The 20197-nt window shown below is 40.6% G+C and overlaps 1 protein-coding gene across 11 annotated transcripts in view; it reads left to right on the top strand.

The window, feature by feature from the left end:
* Positions 1-20197, top strand: part of ADAM23 (ADAM metallopeptidase domain 23) — a 162330-nt gene that overhangs the window by 102710 nt on the left and 39423 nt on the right. For 8 of the 11 annotated variants that reach the window (XR_011849397.1, XR_011849398.1, XM_072121070.1 and 5 more), the window contains exons 10-14: positions 462-533; positions 14468-14634; positions 16594-16678; positions 19312-19408; positions 19724-19775. Coding sequence is in view for 9 of the 11 variants with exons in the window: in XM_072121070.1 (XP_071977171.1) it covers positions 462-533; positions 14468-14634; positions 16594-16678; positions 19312-19408; positions 19724-19775 (473 nt within the window). In the remaining 2 variants the exon portion in view is untranslated. The remainder of the gene's footprint in view (positions 1-461; positions 534-14467; positions 14635-16593; positions 16679-19311; positions 19409-19723; positions 19776-20197) is intronic. The other 3 variants (XM_072121072.1, XM_072121071.1, XM_072121067.1) reach the window with 1 other exon arrangement.

The raw sequence follows: 20197 nt of genomic DNA, 5'->3' as shown, positions 1-20197 counted from the left end.
GAGGTCACACAGTATTTATGCCCTAAAGATGAGATGTGATATAATAGGGATATTATCAGAAAACGATAGACCTGAATGCTGGCACAGATCAATTAGGTTGCCCTGCTGTATAGGGATTTATAAAATAAATGCATGTTGTTATGTTTATTCGTCATATCAAAATATTGTATAGAATTATGCGTTGTGAAGACTATTGTTTATAGTGTTTTTCATTTTGTATGGTTGGCATATGCTTCTCTATTGGTCCTATACATGGAAAGGATTTTTGCAGTCCAACATAAATAGCAAATGTTGTAACCCAAGTCATTTTGTTCCTATTACTTCAGGGCTATCTTTGCATTCACCACATGGTGGCAGTATTTAGCTTCCTAGTACTCTAACACTGTTTTACATCCCTAGGGAAACTGTAAGGAAATTTCTAAGTATCTCAAATTGATGAGCATTTCTTATTCTCTTTCTAGTACAAGAAACAACGTTCCTCTTACATTCATACCAGCAACTTTGCGAAATCCGTGGTAAACATTGTTGATTCTGTGAGTATGTTGTGTTTTTTTTTTTTTTTGTAAAGCAAAACTTCTATTAAACTACCCAACATCATTGGTTTACAGTCAATGGAGCCGATGCTTTAAGACTGGAGCATTGGGCATTAACAGTCTTAATAATGAGCACAAATGCTGGGTGATATGTCAGCATTACTAAGAGGTTCAGGTGCTGTAGATTTCAGCTTTCAGTGCCAAAAACCAGCGCTGATTGTACCTCATTTGTCTGGTTAAGGCGTCCCTGCAATTGGACTGCTTTGTTCCCCATTCCTGCTGTGACCACTGGTACTAAAGTCATAAAGCCAATAGTCATAAATTCAATGCTGAGCTCCAGGAACTGCAACTTTTTCATTTCTTTCTAGGCCAAAAAACTGGCGCAAAAGGCATGATACATCTGTTCCAATGAGTTTTAAAGTGGCGTATTAACCCAGCAATTGTCAGTAAACTGATGTTAGATTTGAGAGTAAAAATGTCATATGAACAAATCAGGAAACCTTAAATTTCTTGGCTTCGATCCGATACCTGCTATTGTTTTCATTGGCAGAAACAACATTCAGAGAAGTGTCTTGCCCACTTTTCTTGCATGCAAAATAACAGGCTAATGACACTTTTTTGTTTTAAATAAAAAATCTGAACACCAATACACGTGAGAGACCTTAAAAACATTCATTGCCTTTCCAAGCACATGTTTGCTAAATAAGGAGGAATAACAATGCTTTCTGCATATGGATGTGTTAAGGTGACAAAGGGGTTTTCCCATGAACATAGGGCCTAACTTGCTGATCGGTGGGAGTCTCAGTGATGAGACCCCCCACAGATCACAAAAACAAGGGGTCCAATGAGGTCCCACGTACCTCCATCTGACCCCTCGTCGATCCGTCAGTGTAATGGAGCAGACGGCCGCGCATGACGTGGGACCCCATCGGACCCCTCGTTTTTGTGATCTGTGGGGGTCTCATCACTAAGACCTCACCGATCAGCAAGTTAGACCCTATTCTGTGGAAATAGTTTAAAGAAAATATAAAGAGTTTTTTTGGTCCATTATGAAGTGTATCTGTCCAATTGAAGTGTTATTAATGGAGGTTGGATAAGGCTCCTAAATAGTCTACTGAGGTACAACTGGTTCAATAATACGTTGGGTGAAACTCTCATTATATATCATTGTTGCAACTCCTTTCTAGAAGTGACATGTCTAGCCTGAGTCTTATTTCACCATCTTGCATTCTACTTTATGTCTCAACATATTGGCAGGGCCGGGACCAGCACTGGGCATATTTGGGCAAGTGCCGGGCCCCAGAGCAGCTGGGGGGCCAACATAAGGCTGTACATAAGGAATCCATAGGGGTCAGGGGGGCTGTATATAATGAATCCATAGGAGGTTGGGGGGGCTTTATATAAAATAACCATCAAGGGGCTGTTGAGCATGAGAAACTAGGGAATATTTTAGGGAACAGGAGACTGCTTTAGTTTCAGAATTTTTAATGTATCCACTTGAGTTCACTGCAAAGGGGCCCACTGAGGCTCTGTTGCCCAGGAATCTACTGAAACCTGAAGTCGACCCTGCATGTTGGAATGGTATTTTCTTTCGTAGACAGTTGTTTGAAAGCATTTCCACTTGAAGATCCTTGGCAATCTCCGTCAGCTCCATAGAGATTAATGGAGCAGAGCGGTCATGCACGGCCGTCTGTTCCATCTGACAGAGCGACAAGTGGTCCGAGTGAGGTTTGAGGGACCCCTCGTTTTTGTGACGTATGGCCCTAACATTTGTTTGTGGGAAAACCCCTTTAACGGCATAAGTAATTGGGTAATCCAGCGCCCCCCAACCATCAGGAGGGAGACAGCAGTCAGAAACCATCAGCATTAACAATACATTGGATTACATTGGTATTTAATACATTAAAATTTAGAATTTTATCAGTTAATCCTTATTATTATTATTCTAACTTAACAAGTACAGCATTATTAAAATAAGTTATATGCAAGTCTTGTGATTCCAGGTAGGCAGAGAAACCACTTTAAATTGGGGGTTTGAGGTGCTAACAGTGTACATTGAAATCATGTTGAAATTGTGGGCACTGCTGGAGTTCACCCGACAGCTGGAAGGTTAGACATAGATCACTGCCTCCATCTTCCTCTAATTGCCCTATCATTTCATGTCTCATTATAGATATTGAAAGAAATTAAGCCCAGGAATCATAACATTCATGATAGCATGTACGTACGCACTCAATAAAGCAATAAACCCATCTTGTCAAAAATGAATATTGACTTTTTGAGTCCTCCATATGTTCATTAAAACAGGCTTACAGTGTGTGAGGATAATATATGGATAATATATGCTGACTGATAGAATATACTGTACATACCATAGTTCTTTTTACATTGTGTCATTGTCGTTTACAGCTTACCACAAGTAATTACCATGGGCAAAGAAGTAAACCCCAATATGGAGATTAACATTCTCCAAGGTTAACCCTTTATCCTACTTAAAGGCAACAAACTAAATTTCCTTCCTTTTTTTCAAAAATTGGCAAATTTTTGTTATTGATACTTTTTGTTGCTTGATCTCATAAAATATCAAGTAATTGTGAAATATAAAGACAATAAGGTGTAATTTTGCTAATTTTTGCCAATTTAAAACTATAACTATAAAATCCTTGTTGTACAATTGGATTTTGAAGCCACAAAGTACATCTTTGTTTAATTTTTGTCCTTTTTGTATGTATAAATACAGATGTTTTGTGGCCTTGGATCTTTGTTAGAGAATATTGCTGAAAAAACAGCATCATGAATTCCAAGGAACACCAAACCGCTCAGGAATAAAGTTGTGGAAAAGTATATTGCATTGTTAGGTTTTTGAAAAACCTGTTCAATCCATCATATGTAAATGGTAGCTAAAATGAACAAGATTTTCTCCAAATTAGTTTTATTCAGTAAAATTGAATAAAATACCCCCCCCCTCTCCCTCACCACATATTTCGTATCAATGTGTCCGTAACAATCTTTTTAATAAAAAAGAATCATTACTGGGCTCACTCGATAAACGCCATTAAAAAAAAAAATTAAAAACACTCCGAAAAAAGATAATTTTTAATCAGTACCCTTTAAAAATGCTCTAAAAAGTGATTTAAAAATGTTATGCGCAAATAACCCCTTAACCAGATTTGTTAGACAAAAAATAATAAAATCATGCATTTAAAAAGATGGTGATGCTAAAATTAAAAATCTATATAAATGAGGTATTTTCATAATCTTGGCGTTCCATAGATTAAAAACAATATACAGGCAGTCCCCGGGTTACATACAAGATAGGGTCTATAGGTTTGTTCTTAAGTCGAATTTGTATGTAAGTCGGAACTGTATACATTATCATTGTAACCCCCAGCCAAATTTTTTTTTATCTCTGTGACAATTGCATTTTTAAAATGTTGGGTTGTCATAAGAACCGGGATTAACAATAAAGCTTCATTGTAGACACCAGTGATAACTGTTATAGCTGTTTATTGTAGCCTAAGGATAAAGTAGAGTAAATTGCCAACATCCAGAGACCCGTTTGTAACTAGGGCTCCTAATCTTCACAAAAATTGATGATTTTCATTTTCTCCACCAAAAAAAGTTACAGTATATACTAGAGTATAAGCCGAGACCTCTAATTTTACCACCAAAAACTGGGAAAAACTATTGACTCAAGTCGAGGGTGGGAAATGCATTGGTCAAACCCCCCCCCAGTAGTATACAGCCTGCCAGCCCCCATGTAGTATACAGCAGCCCCTAGTAGTATACAGCAAGCCCCTAGTAGTATAAAGCAAGCCCCTAGTAGTATACAGCCTGCCCCCACAGCCCTTAAAAAAATAAACTTACATACTCACCCTCCGATGTCAGCGCGGCTCCCCGATGTCCCCGATGTCAGCGCGGCTCCCCGATGTCCCCGATGTCAGCGCGGCTCCCGATGTCAGCGCAGCTCCCCGATGTCCTCGATGTCAGCGTGTTCCGTCTTCTTTCTTCTCCGTGTCATGGATGCGGCCATGTTTTCTTCGTGGTCATGCATACTATGATGTCAGCAGCGGCCGCGTCATAGTATGTGCCTGGTAGAAGAAAACATGGCCACGTCCATGAAAGAAGCAAGAAGAAATAAGAGGCGCCGCAGAGAAGAAAGAAGACGGAACACGCTGACATCGGGGAGCCGCGCTGACATCGAAGGGTGAGTATATAAGTTTATTTTTTTTAAGTGGGTATTTTCTTTTAATAGACTCGTGTATAAGCCGAGGGCACGTTTTTCAGCACATTTTTGTGCTGAAAAACTCGGCTTATACACGAGTATATACGGTAATAAAATCTCATCAATTAACTATAGATGCCCCAAAATTATGTACCAGAAAAGTGCATCTCATTTGGCAAAAAATAAGCCTCTATATGTCCACATTAAAAAAAGAAAAAATTATAGCCTGTAGAATTTCACAATGCAAATCTGCTCTGGATGGGGCTCCTTCCATTCTATACCCAGCCGTGCGCCCATACAGCAGGTTCCCAACACATATAGGGTATCTGTGTACTCGGGAGAAATTGGGTATCAAACTTTGTGGAGCCTTTTTTAATAAAATACATTGCAAATGTTTCATTTTTCACCCAAAATGAATGTAGTATCCAAAAATATTACAATTTGTAGACCACACCTTAATTTTGTTTTAACCCCTATAACACACCTAAAGGGTTAACAAATTTATTAAAGTGCTTTTTCATATGTTGAGGGGTGTAGTTTCCATAATGGGGTAATTCTTGCTATTATTTAGGCCTCTCAAAGTCATTTGAAAGTTGAGCAGGTCCCTATAAATACAGGTTTTGGGGATTTTCCAAATAAATTTAAAAATTGCACCCAAATTCTAAAACTAGTAAACTTCTAGTAAAATTTGTGGAATCTTAAAAAAACCATGCCAACATAAGGCAGCCATTTGGAAAATGTAAGCTATGAATTAATTTGGGTGCTCTGCTTCAAATGTACAGAGTTTAGAACTAATTTAGAGAAATAAATTTTTTTCCCAAATTTCTGTTTTTTTAATAACTAAACACAAAAGATATCATTCAAAATTTTAAACTAATTTGAAGTACAATATGTCATGAGAAAACAAACTCAAAATTCCCTGGGTATCTTATAGCGTTCCAAAGCTATAACCACTTATAGTGGCACAGGGCAGATTTGAAACATGGGGTTGTGTTCTAGGGCCGAAATAGGCTGGGTCCTGAATGGGTTAATATATTATATAATACTGTAGTTCACAGGAAGCCTCCTATGAATAACCTGTGGCTTTCACAAGAAAACAGACTTTGATCTGGTACTCAGACTGGCAGTTGCATGACCCAAGTGCCCATAATGAAAGGGTTCAAATTCCATGGATGCAACAGAGCTGGGATGAAACGAGCTACAGTGCTAGAGTATTTCTAGTGAAATAGCATTAAATGTACATAAATACAACCCCCCCCCCCCCCCTAGCGCTACTGTACCATGTCAGCATGGGTGTCTATCCATAATCTAATATTCCCCAGGAAGGTTTTATATTTTGATGTTATTTTCTTACTCTATACTATAATAATGTCTAGCAGGTCGATCTAAGTAATCTGTTAGGGAATTGTCTGGTACATCTTAGATGATTAAAGCTTTTATGTAGAAAAATGTATTTTACTCTAAAGTGAACACGGCTGATATGTGCTACAATATACTGTAACATAAGGAGATTCACAAATCGAGAGGAACATCTGCTTGGCTTGAGTGCAGGGCAATAAAGATTACCATTTTATTGATGCACATTAATCAGCAACCAGTTCACAGCTTATATTCACAGCAAAGTACATAAACATTGTATATGTGACGCCACCAGGCTTACCTAAATGAGAGAATGGTAGGTGGGTGACGTGTTTGTGACCAGGTAGTTCAATCACACTATAAGTAGAATATTGATGACCGTAGCTTTACCGATGTCCATGTCTTGGGGAGTATGTCTCACTACACTATGATTAGTACATAGTAGGATAGTTAGTTATTATGAAAATGTCACACAGATAATGGCTGTGTGACGTGCAGAAATGGAATTTGTGCCCCAGGCTTATATGAATTAGACATGATATAGACCCCTAGATTACTTGTGCAAAAGTCCCATCTTGCCAGAATATTTGCGGACCATCACTTTTCACTCAGCATGTTTACAGATGGCATTAAAGGGGCCAGGGCTGGGGTGACACAAAAAGAAAGTCATCTTACATGGCTTCTAGTCCCAGTATTGTGATGGTCTACCAGTCTTCAGTACTAATGGTATGGCTGGAAGCGTTGGGGGCACAGGACCAAAATCTAACCATGTGACTTAATTCATCTTATATCACTGCCCCTCCCATGATCCGAGGAGGCCACTAATTGGCCAAAGTAACTAATTACTAGAGACTTGATTACCAGAAACAGTTCAAATCTAAAAATAGTACTCCAAGAGATAAAATGAAAACACTGACATCTCTAAAGCCCACATTCTACTGCTTACCAGATTGGAACTGTTCAGAATGGTTCGAGTGTGGTACATGTCTCTACTTCTGTGTGCAAGTGTTAGGAGCTGATCATTTTCTACATGCAACAGAAAAGTACTGCTTCAGATCACTTACTACCGAATAGTAAAAAAAAAGTATCCTGTCCAGGTACTTTCTGATACTCTTTTGCGAACAAAAGGTTAAAACCACCGTAAAAAGAGATCTGGTACCATGCTGTGAAAAAAAAAATGCCTTACAGAAAATCTACAGCAAGGTTTTAACTTTATTAGCTTTCCTTAATAAAGTTAGATCCCTAGATCACTTGTAAAAATCACAAGTTCCTCTGGGGTATCACCAGAACCCCTCTAGACTCCGGTGCTTAAATACCCCACTGCTCACCCAATGTTTCCTCACCACCTGACAAAATCTTGTGCCAGCAGCAGTGGCATAGCTAGGGTTTCAGCACAGGGGGGTGGAGGGGGATACGCATCTGAGTGGGCCCCTATCCACATGTTTTTAACTGCAAAGGGACATACTACTATTTGAGTGCTGCTAGCAGTCGGCAGGTCCTTGGCTGAAGCAGAAAAATACTGTGTGCTGTTAACTCTGCCCTTTTCACAGCCTTATTGTGTCACACCTATCACCTTTGTCTTCTGCCAGCCTAGAGCTCCATGTGCACACAGCATTCTTCTACTTCAGCCTAGAACCTTCCGCCTGCTAGCAGCGCTCAGTGTGTACGTCTTGGGATGATTTTATAAAAGGTAAATAGTGGTACTTATTGGCCCCAGCAGGCCAATTATGGTGCCCTAGGCAGACAAGCAAAATTGCACCCAAACACGCCCTTTCCTCCATAAAATTGTAGAAAACACACTGCAGAATCAGGACAAAACCTGAAGGAAAAAATGAATCCCCCCCCCCCCAATTTAAAACAATCATAAGAATGAAATCCAAAAGGGTTACTGCTTTGGGATCATCTACAATCAGTAGCAAACACATAGATACCAATGACTATGCCGCACAAATACATATTTACCAAAACTAAACAGCACATGAAAATATCCTGCACATATAAGTATATACCAAAAATGAATATACTACAAGCATGTGTGTATATATATATATTAGTAGTAAATAACCACATAAATATATATCAGCATTAAATGTATGCACATCTGGGCTGCACTCTGGCACAGACATCACTTACCATCAGGCTTCCGCTGTTTCCTTCTATGTCTGTGTTGGTCCGGTCCATCTGGCTCTTCTTCCTGTAGTATCCTCATTGTTGCCAATCCATCTCAATCAGGTAGCGAGCATCATAGAAACTTCTCCCAGCCATGTCTTATAACGGCAGAATTTTCCACCCTGGTGACTGTGGCCTCCACAATCAGTCAGTATAATTTCTCCTAGGTAACAGCTAATGGCTCCCCATGTGCCCCCTGCATATACAGATGATAAACTGCAACCCCTCAATAAAATATAATGTATATTACCATATACTTCCCCTCATTAATTAATATTTAACACCAGTAAATCCCAATTCATTTAGAAGAACACCCCCAGTATATATGTAGCCCTGCATATGCCCTCAGTATATAGGTAGCCCCAGAACAGCCCCCCCAGTATATATATATATATATATATATATATATATATAGGCCCAGGCTCTCGGCACATGCTCAGCAGTATATAGGCAGCCCTCAGACATACCCCAGCAGTATACAATAGCCCCCAGTATATAGTTTTCAGGCTCCAGGGGCAGTAGACCCACTGGACAACCGCGGACAATATCAGATCAACATCAGAGGCAGAGCAGAAGGTCTGGGCTGGCAGAGAAGGAGCATAAACGGAAACCGGTCTGGGGTCACAAGGGAAATCAATAAACAGGCACAGGGCAACAATACAACTTTCTCAGAGGCACATAGCACAAAGATCCAGTAGGGTGTGCAGTGTGTCCTTTAAATCTTCTGAAGCCGGCGCGCGTGTGCCCTTGCCATTAGGAATGCAAGCGCACAACCGAGGGAACGGGGACAGTTAAGCGGACGCTACAGGGTGCTATTGCACGCGGAGGACCACAGGTGAGCCTGCGACTCAAGACATGGGTCACGGGAGCACCCATGACAGTAGCTCCCCTTCGGCCTACCCCTCTTCTTCGGCTGGAGGAATTTATGCAGGAGGCCATGGTCCAGAATATTGTCCTTGGGCTCCCAAGGTCTCTCCTTGGGCCCAAACCCCTTCCAGTCAACCAAGAAGAATAGCTTACCTCTCACTGTCTTCATGTCTAGGATTTAATTCACCTCAAAGACAAGAGGAGGAACTTGCCAGGAAAAGCGATTCAGGATGACTGGCTTGAGTGTGGAAGGGTTGATGCTCCTGAGCACCTCAAAGGGATCCAGGAAATGAGGACTAGCTTGTAGCCAGGGATCTTTAGCTGGACATACCTGGAGAATAACCAGACTTTGACACCAGGAGAGAAGCTAGGAGGAGATCTGCGTTTCTTCTCAGCCTGGAACTTGGTTCGAGCAGAAGCCTGGAGCAGGGAAAAGTGTGTCTGCTCCCAAATGGACTTCAGATCTTGCACCAATTCTTCAACAGTAGGAACGTCCAAGGCCACAGGTAGAGGAAGAGGACGCAGTCCATAATTGATGAAGAACGGGGAAGAGTCGGCAGATGCAGAATCCAGAGAGTTGTAAGAAAACTCCACCCATGGCAAAAGAGAGGACCAGTAGTCCTGACGGGCAAAAACAAAATGAAGGAGATAGCAGCCTAGAGTCTGGTTAACTCTTTCCACCTGACCATTAAACTGTGGGTGATAGGCGGATTTAGAGACAAACTGAACGCCCCAATCAGAAACAATGTGCTGGGGAAGTCCATGGAGCCGGTAGATGTGATGGAAGAATTGATGAGATGAGATGGCAGACATGGCAAAGTAACAAAATGGAACATCTTGCAAAAATGGTCAGTTACCACCCAGGAAGGCGGAAGGTCAGCTGGGTATCGTCAATGGCAGAAGAAGACCCGCAGGTTTGAGACGTGACGACTTATTCTTGGCACAGGAAGCACAGGAACCCACAAAGTCCCATACAACCTTGACCAGATCTGGCCACCAATAGAATCAGGTGCCCAGACACACGTGAGCAATGTTCCAAAGTCAGAATTTTCTTCTGAAGAGCAGGTCGGATGTAGGTCTTGCCAGGAAGTAGCTGTTGAATGTCCACTGGAGTGGCCAGAACCAGTTGCTCAGCAGGGATGACATGCCAAGGAGCTGGTTCTTCCCCAATGACATTCGAGGCACAAGAGAGGGCATCAGCCTTGATGTTCTTCTCAGCCCGACGGAAATAGATAAGGAAATTAAAATGGGAAAAGGAGAGTGACCAATGGGCTTGTGGCGGATTGAGTCGCTGTGCAGTCTGGAGATAAAGGAGGTTCTTGTGATCTGTGAAGATGCAGACTGGAAAATGAGCTCCCTCCAGAAGGTAACACCACTCTTTTAAGGCAAGTATTTATTTTAGAGAAGTCCTTTTCAGCAGCCTGTGGCCAGAGTCAGGAATTAGCTTCTTTGTGAGTGCCACGTTGGGAGATACCAGGGAGGAGAAGTGCGGAACAAACTGCCGGTAGCAATTTGCAAAGCCTGGGAAGCTCTGTATTGCACATAGTCCTACCGGACGAGGCCATTGGAGGCCTCTGTTGGAGATAATATAGTCAAGGAAGGGAAGACTCCGCTAGTGAAATTTGTACTTCTCAAGTTTGGCTTAAAGGCAATTGGCCCTGAAATGACTGAGGACTTGCCGTACGTGGGACTGATGGGACTCAAGATCCAGAGAGAACAACAGAATGTCGTCAAGATAGACCACGACACAGGTATAGAACAAGTCTCTAAAGATGCCATTAACGAATTCCTGGAAGACTGCTGGTGTGTTAGAGTCCAAATGGCATCACCAGGTACTCGAAGTGTCCATCACAAGTATTAAAAGCGGTCTTCCACTCATCTCCCTTGCAGATACGGATAAGGTTGTAGGCCCCACGAAGGTCAAGTTTGGAGAAGACCTTGGCTCCACGTAGATGGTCAAACTGCTCACTGATCAATGGCAAGGGATAAAGTTCTTAACAGTCACTTTGGGCAGAGTGACCCATTCTTTTTGATCACAAAGAAGAAACCTGCACAAGCTGGAGAAGAGGATTTGCGTATGAAACCCCTCAGGTTCTCCTTGATGTATTCCAACATCAAAGTCTTGCTTCTTCGAAAAGACATCTTCAAAGTCTTGATAGGAAGCTGGGAAACCCTCCAGGGACTTGGTAACCATAGAGGAGACCATGACATGGACTGGATGGGGAGCCTACATATAACAAGACTGGCAATCAGATCCCCAACAAAGAACCTTTGCCGTCCTCCAGTTAAGCGCAGGAGCGTGGAGCTGCAACCACGCATGGCCCAGCAGGAGGGATGAGTGGGAGCGAGGCAGCACATGGGACAGTCTCTCCTTATGTAGAGCTCCAACTTGCAGGTAAAGGGCTGTGTGCAGTACCGGACTGTATCAGAGAGGATTTGGCCACTGACCGAGGAGATAACCAGGGGCAGATCGCAGGGATGTGATGCTGGGAGACCAGAGCAGCATCCACAAAGTTTCCTGCAGACCTGGAGTTCAAGAAGGCACACACCTAAAACTGTCTTCCTGTGCCAAAGCAGAGGAGTGCGCAAATGTTCAGATGTGGAGAAGCTTGGATCTCACCTAGGGACGAACAGGACAAGCCAAAATGAAATGTTCCGGACCAGCACAATACAGACAGAGGTCCTCCTGACATCGTCTGGAGCATTCCTGGTGAGAAAGTCGGGCTCTGTCCACCTGTATTGGTTCCATTGCAGCTGTCCCAACAGGAGGCTGAAGCGGCCTATATATATGTATATAGACTCCCCTACAAATGCCCCATCAGTATATAGTAGCCCCCAAATATGTCCAACAGCATATAATTCAGCCCAAAAAAGAATTAAAAAAAGGAATACTCACATATTTGTGCTCCCTGAAGCTGCCTTAAGATCGCGTGTCCAATTTCCTGCATGTGTCGCTTCTCCGCCGAGGTCCACCGGAGTTCGCAATCTTCTTCCCAGTGCATGTGAGTGCTGATCATGCTACACAAGTTGATTTTTAAATTCCGCGGTTTGTCCGAATCAGTCGGGTTGTCGACGTCCACGCCCCCTGATTTGTGTCGCATGCAAGCCAACGCCGATGCGCCACAATCCGATCGTGTGTGCCAAAAACCAGCAGCATTTAAGCGCAACACTAAAAAAACTGCAAAACCTCACGAAAATACCGCATTCAGACCCTTAGTAAATATGCCCCAATGTCTCTTCACTAGCCCTACTCTTTAAGTGTCATGTTTGTGTTTGTTTTTATCTCCTGTGAGCTCATTAAAACCCTATATGGGTAGCATACTAGGATTCCTGTAACATACAGCATATACCAAATACTGTTGTGTGGATATTATTGTAAATCCAGGTTTTCCTACTTCAAATATTTGAACTTTAGATGTGTCTGAAAATATTACACTTAACAACAACTGCACCACATCAACAAAAACCAAGGGTACATACAGCTGTTATTTCCAAAATGATATGATTATAAAGAACAAATTTATATGTAACGTTAAAGGGACATAGAGCTTGAATGTATCTTCGTCACTGATGAGGGGAGTTCCTGTAATTGTGCAGTCAAAATAATTGTGGTCCTTGTTCCTAATACATGTAGTAGTGCTTGTAGTACACTCTTGTAATTCAAAGTAATCTAGATGAAGGGCTATCATGTGCAATTGACATTATCAAAGGCCATCGATGAAAGGTTCAGTGTTTATAACACTTGTTCCCTGTTTATCCAGAACTCTGATAGAACATCTTATCTTCAAGCTGCTCACTTTACATCCACACATTTATTAAGTCAAACATGTTTATAAAACAATTCTGTGTTTTATACTTGTCTTTTTTTACCCTTTCAGAACAAAAATTTACTAAATATCAAATTTGTGGTTCTGATCATTTTTAATTATTACCTTTTTGTTTGATGCAGTAATTTGGGATATTCTTTCAGATGTTTGATGGAATCCACAATTGTGTTATGACAACTTTCATATAAGAAAATATAGACATACTCAAAGGGGTTGTCCATACGTTGAAAAACAAACCATGGTCATGTGTGGCGCTATTGTTGGAAGAAAGTAGCCATGTTCTGTAGAACCCCTTTGATTGAACTGACTTGGAATTTTGCTCCGTTTTTTCTAGGGGTTTTCTGTGTTTTTCTGTAAAATCTTACAAATGTAACTTAATAATGTTTATAACCTGTTGTGTAATATCCATGCCCTGTCTTCTGTCCACAAAGGCAGCTTAGAATGCATTTATTATCTTCTGTGTTTTGTGTTTGTGTGAACTGTGGCGGAGGTTGCTGTTGTGTTGATTGAGCCACACCCAGCTCCATGCAGCCCAACCCTGTCTCGCAAGGGTTACTAGAGTGACGAACGGCAGATCCAGTCAGCTGCTGTGGGCGGCATCCAGGAACTGCTTTCTATATTCTCCCAGTCCCATTTCACCATGCTGGTTCTACAAGTCTCCTCATACCTGTTGCCTGTTATCTTGTCTAGACTGGATGAAATAATGCTAGAATTCTGCTTTGGAAATCCTTACAAATCCGTATGGTTAATCTGTGCATTTTAAGTGTATTATTTCAGAAGCTTTAATTGGGCCCCAGATTGTTGTAGCAATCGGCTCCCCTGATTAGAGAATTGGAAGGTCAATGAAATGGGTCAGGATTTCAAAACAACCTATTATTTGCCACTTTTACCATTGACTGCAGCATTTAAAATATTTTTTTTTCAATCTCAGGTGCTATATCTGGGTGTCAGCAGACAACATCTGCCCTTCTGTTTGTTGTAGAACAGGAAGGTGTGACACCTAACTGTAGCATTTAATCTAACCTGTAATTACTTTCATGACCTGCAAACATTTTGAAGTGAAATGTCTTTTTAAAATTCCTTTATATTTCCCATAGGTTCCTAATTTCTTCTGTATGTTAATGAGGAAGTTGGTGCACAATGGTTGTCCTTAGAACCCAAAGCATTACTTCCACTAAAATCATTTCCCTTCTTCCAGTTTCTCCCAGTGCTTCTCACAAGATAAATCTCCTGTTTATAGGATAGTGGTCCAGGCAGGAATTGCAGTGTTCTGTTGACCAACTGCCTCAATAGCATATGGATTGAAACGGAATTTTTAAAAAAAGGACAGAAAGAACATTTGTGTGAATTAGCCTCGTATCAGATTTGTGCTTTGTGCCGTCTGCCTTATTCTCAAACAGGGACCTATTAAAAACTATATTTCTTTTGAATAGTGTCTTCTCCCTAAAGGAAGATGTTGATGTTTTTTGTTCTCATTATATTTGCAGATATATAAAGAACAGCTGAACACACGAGTGGTTTTAGTTGCTGTAGAAACATGGACAGACAAGGACCGCATTACAATAGGTCCAGATCCAGTGAAGATGTTACATGACTTCTCCAAATATCGACAGAATCACATCAAACAACATGCTGATGCTGTGCACCTTCTGACGTATGTACCCAATTCTCTTTTTCTTTAAACTTGATAAAAGTGTATGTCCCAGACAATTTCACCTGTAGGACAAAAAACTTCTCATATTGTAAATTATTTTTCATTTTAATAACAGAAACAGAAAGGAAAAGGGGGGGGGTGTATCTCATCTTCTTGATATCAAATTCTGTGAGAATAAATTCTTAGTAAAACAAATCTAGTTACTTACTGTATAAGATACATAATAAAGTACACCCATCTCTGTTTTTCCAGTGGTTCCTATATTCTTTTTTGATAAAGGCCTCCAAGCAGTCAATGTTTCTACGTGATTATCTAATCTATATTGTGAAGTTCACCTGAGTTCCTCAAATTTACCTAATGATTAATCAATTTAACCAATCTATAATAATAGGGGGGCTTGTTTCTAATGGATCTGAATGGTAAGCATTGTATCTAAAGAACTTCCTACATCTTATAGCAGGCTAATTATGGGATTCCCCTGGGAGAATTTCCTAACATGTTATTAAAAGCAGCTCCCAAAGTGGAGTTTTACTTAAAAGGGGTTTGCTGGCCTTTTAACTACTAATTACCATTGTGCCTCGTATATCGACAACATGCAGTGGTGTTGGCGTTCCACAAAACAAAACAAACAAAAACCAGGGGTCATGAGAAGACACTATGACAGAGATAAGGCTTTTCTACACCACAGCCAGTAGCCAGCCCAAGTGTGTCAAACGAAGATTTGAAGCCTGTTTATGGAATGGACATTGATGGATGCTTCCAGACTTTAAACTTCAGTGTAGTTTGTTCCACATTACAGAGTGGGTACATGATTTAAGCCTTCTACGAGGTGGAGCTGTGGAAGTTTACCCACAACTCTACTATGATAAGGTAAAGCAAGCTGTACTGGACTATTATTCTGATACCACAGAGACTTATTGGATCTGGTTCCACTCCTTGACCTGCAGGGGGAACATTCTTTTAAATTATATGGACAAAGGATCACCCAAGCATTTCGAAAGTGGTTGAAGGGAGAGGTTCAGGTCCTCCAAATCTTCCTAAAAGAAAGTTGCTTTCCAAATGCCCAGCTGAATACCGGTAATAAGTGCTCAGGAGGATGCTCTATACCATGACACAAGCTGCTGCTCTTGCTGAGGAGGTCCTTACCCTCAAACCTTATTGCACAAAGCTAGTGGAAAGTATACCAAGGAATGTGTATTTCCCTCAGTGATTAATGATCTATTTGACAGTATCTAGTGCTTGCCCTCCAAGATGACAACCAGCTCATGTGCCTGTACGAGTACATTATCCTCCAATGATCACACTAACATCTTTAGGATGGTCAACTGAGTGTAAATGTTATGCAGGTGGGCAATATGGGAATCTGCAAGCCAGATGCGCAGAATATCAGCAGAGAAACCCACCAAAACAGCATGTCCACTGCCTGAAAACCCCTTCAGGAGGATGTTGCTGAGCATATTATGTTCCAAGTATGTTGACTACATCCAACATGGTTGTTCCAGATACTGATGTACATAATGGGATCTGAAGGTATCCTGATACTGACATTTACACAGAACAACAACAAACTTTTATCAAATTAGTAGTCCAATGTGTGTACATAGGGAACAACCGTGTTTTTGGTCTTTGTGTAACTTGTAATTTTTATTTTCTAACGCCTTTCCCCTATCTGGCTACTTTCAATAATTCAAGTCTTCAGGTGTGGGTGATGTCCTCCCCTTTCCCCTTAGAAGAGAGCTTCGATGTAATCTTAGTGTGTTTATGGAAGTCATAAAAAACAAGGAACCATGAAAGGAGTTTGTTGAGAAAGATCCAATTTTTCCTTAGAAGATATAAAGACATATTCACATTTATTTATGCAGTATTTGTGGAGTCGGTGGGCATTTACCCTAATAAATTTCAATTTTTATTTAATATTGTCTAATTATTAAAATGTACATATTTTTATTGCTTATCAAGGAATGGAACTTTCCACTATAAAAGAAGCAGTATGAGTTTCTTTGGAGGAATCTGTTCCACCTCTAGAGGCGTGGGAGTAAATGAGGTAATATTCTATGTGAACTAATGATGTTTCATATGATCTGCAAATGGTATTTACTTGGTATTTACAATGTATAATTACATATACTTTCCTAACAAATGCTTTTATAAAAAAATAAAAGTAAAATGCATCAACTTTATAAACTGAACCCAAACATTGAGCCTTTTAGATGCTAACATAAGTGACTATGGCAGTGATTTTATTTGCTCCCTGTTCTTCAACAACATTTGATCATATTGGCCTCTAGAGGACAAGATGGAAAATTTACATCATTTTAGCTTCTTTCCAGTGTCCCTCTGTACACAGAGAATTCAGCCCCGTCTACTCATTCTCCCTCTTCCTAAAGTCCCAAGTAATGAAGAAAGTATCACTTTAATATATGACTGAATCTTTTAAGTTGCTTGGAACTGCAGGAAGATTCTTTGAGTCTTGTCTGGTGTGCTGGGGCGATGGCCCGGGTACCCACAGAAAGGGCTCGGAGTGCCGCCTCTGGCACCCGTGCCATAGGTTCGCCACCACTGGATTATGGAATCCCTTGACACTCCATTGGAGTTCCATAGATAAAATCCTAGGTTACCATAACAGTAGATTATGCCAGCATTAAAATGATAACCTTAAAAAAAAGTTACCGTATATACTCGAGTGTAAGCCGAGGTATCTAATTTTACCACCAAAAATTGGGAAAACCTATTAACTCGAGGATAAGCTGAGGGTGGGAAATGCATTGGTCACAGCGTCTCCAGTATGTAGCCTACCAGCCCTGTGTAGTATATAGTCTACCAGCTCTGTGTAGTATATAGCCTACCAGCCCTGTGTAGTATATAGCCTACTAGCCCCGTGTAGTATATAGCCTGCCAGCCCATCTAGTATATAGCCTGCCAGCCCATCTAGTATATAGCCTGCCAGCCCATCTAGTATATAGCCTACCAGCCCCTCTAGTATATAGCCTGCCAGCCCCTCTAATATATAGCCTGCCAATCCCTCTAATATATAGCCTGCCAGCCCATTGTAGTATAAAGCCTGCCAGCCCATTGTAGTATAAAGCCTGCCAGCCCCCTGTAGTATATACCCTGCCAGCCCCCTGTAGTATATACCCTGCTAGCCCCCTGTAGTATATAGCCTGCCAGCCCCTTGAAGTATATAGCCTGCCAGCCCCTTGAAGTATACAGCCTGCCAGCCCCTTGAAGTACATAGCCTGCCAGCCCCCTGTAGTATATAGCCTGCCATCCCCTTGAAGTATATAGCCTGCCAGCCCCTTGAAGTATACAGCCTGCCAGCCCCTTGAAGTATATAGCCTGCCAGCCCCCTGTAGTATATAGCCTGCCATCCCCTTGAAGTATATAGCCTGCCATCCCCTTGAAGTATATAGCCTGCCAGCCCCTTGAAGTATATAGCCTGCCAGCCCCTTGAAGTATATAGCCAGCCCCCTGTAGTGTATAGCTTGCCCATAAAAAAATAAACTGTGTACTCACCATTCTGACGGCCTGGGCAGCTCTTCTTCTATCTTCATGTGCAGCTCCATGCGCACGGCGGAATGGTGAGTGCCCAATTTCTTATTATTTTTACATACCTGAGTATAAGCCGAGTGGGGAATTTTCAGCACAAAGATTGTGCTAAAAGACTTGGCTTGTACTCGAGTATATATGGTAATTAATAATATTGATAAACTAGAAATAATTCACAGAGAACATAAAAAAGATTTTTAAATTTTATGCTGTATTTTATTAAAAAAAACTTTTGGAGAAAGTAATCATAAATTTAGTAAATTTAGTGATTAAAGTAAATTATGGGATTATAGGGGTTTAATGGTAGCAGATCAATGTTGTCACGGATCAGAGCATCAGGTCTCTGCTATATAAAACATTGGGGTGCCAGCTTTGCTGCTACTGATGCTGTCATTCAAAGATTTAAAATATATATTGAAAGTTAATATTCTGAGAGTCAAGCTATATCACAATTACATTTTTCGTACTTGTTTTTATTATTAAACAAGAAAAAATGAGATATCACATGGTCATAAGTATTCAGACTGTGAAACTCATATTTCACTCACATGCTGTCCATTTCCTTCTGATCCTCCTTGAGAAGGTTCTACTCCATGGAGTCCAGCTGTGTTTAATTAAACTGATTGGACTTCATTAGGAAAGGCGCACACCTGTCTATAGAACTAACAGCTCACAGTGCATGTCAGATCACATGGGGGTCATTAGGTCTAAGGAAATTGAAATTACCTGAAAGTTTTCATAGCAGTGGGGGAGGAGAAATCCACAGAAAAATACAATTTTCCCTCTTCTCTTTATTTTGACCGCTAATCAACTTCTAAATGTCAGTGAGCGGCCCCATGGGTGTTGCCTACTGTGGACATTAAGCCCTCTAGCATTACCAAAATTGAAAGATGGGCCTTAGTTGAGTGCAATTTTTTTAGCTTTGAATGTCTCCTGCTAGATAAAATCAGTGGAACAATTAAGGATCATGTGGAGAGTGCTACAGATTTCCAAAATTTAGGTCTAGAAATGAGTAGGAATTATGAAATCTCTTTGTTCCTATGCCTATGATGAGGTATGTGTTTATTTATTAATAACAGGCAATGATCCTCTTTATTGTTACACATTAATTGCTACACATTTGTGTCACAGTATGGCTTTCTGATGGCTATGGCCCAGCAGCTGGCTCAAAGTTTAGCGCAGAACCTTGGTATACAGTGGGAACCAGCCTCGAAAAAAATGAAGCCAAGTAAGTATGGGTTGTACTCTTCATCAGTCCTATGTCTGCCTGTTTGTTACATAGTGTACATTCATGTAAAGCACAGTAACGGTATTTCTTGTTGTAACCTAATCGCAGGAGATGAGTAAGAATTCATGAAAACTATTATATAATTATGACTGAGTAATTATAAGGAAAAACAGATAATATCATAGTTAGACAGCACTACTAACATAATAAAATAGAAGTAGACAGAAGCACAGCTTTTCTATTATTGGATAATTTCAGGTGATGTTTAGTATGTTTAATTAACAATAATTTATTATTCCTATCAATATCTTCCAGAAGAATGTGACTGTACAGAGAATTTTGGTGGATGCATAATGGAAGAAACTGGGTATGTCTAGTAGTTCCAGCACTAGCTAAATATCTTGTATTATTTTCACTATTATGTTCATCGGGATTGATAAATGTAACTAGAACAACATGAAGGTAGCTTACCTAAATTACAGTTTATAGAGATAGTAGCCACATAGTTTAGTTATTTGATGTTTCTCTACATGACCCTTATAATGTGCTGTATAACATACTCTTTATGTGCTGATACCCAGTGGGTAAATATAAAACATAAATGAACCTTAAGTTGATGTTGCGTTTACGTGTCCATATAAATCTTGTACAGTGTAGTAACTATATGCATTAGGTAGCTATTTTTATCTAAGAATTTTTGTTCACCCTTCCTCATACTCTAAAGATATGTCAATATGTACAATACGTGCCTTTGAGAGTAAAAAGAAAACTTTTTTGTGAACATCTTTC

This window comes from Engystomops pustulosus, chromosome 8, assembly GCF_040894005.1.
Source record: "Engystomops pustulosus chromosome 8, aEngPut4.maternal, whole genome shotgun sequence".
Taxonomy (NCBI): Eukaryota; Metazoa; Chordata; class Amphibia; order Anura; family Leptodactylidae; genus Engystomops; species Engystomops pustulosus.
The sequence above is the reverse complement of the archived record's forward strand: the minus strand, read 5'-3'. Positions and strand labels throughout refer to the sequence as shown.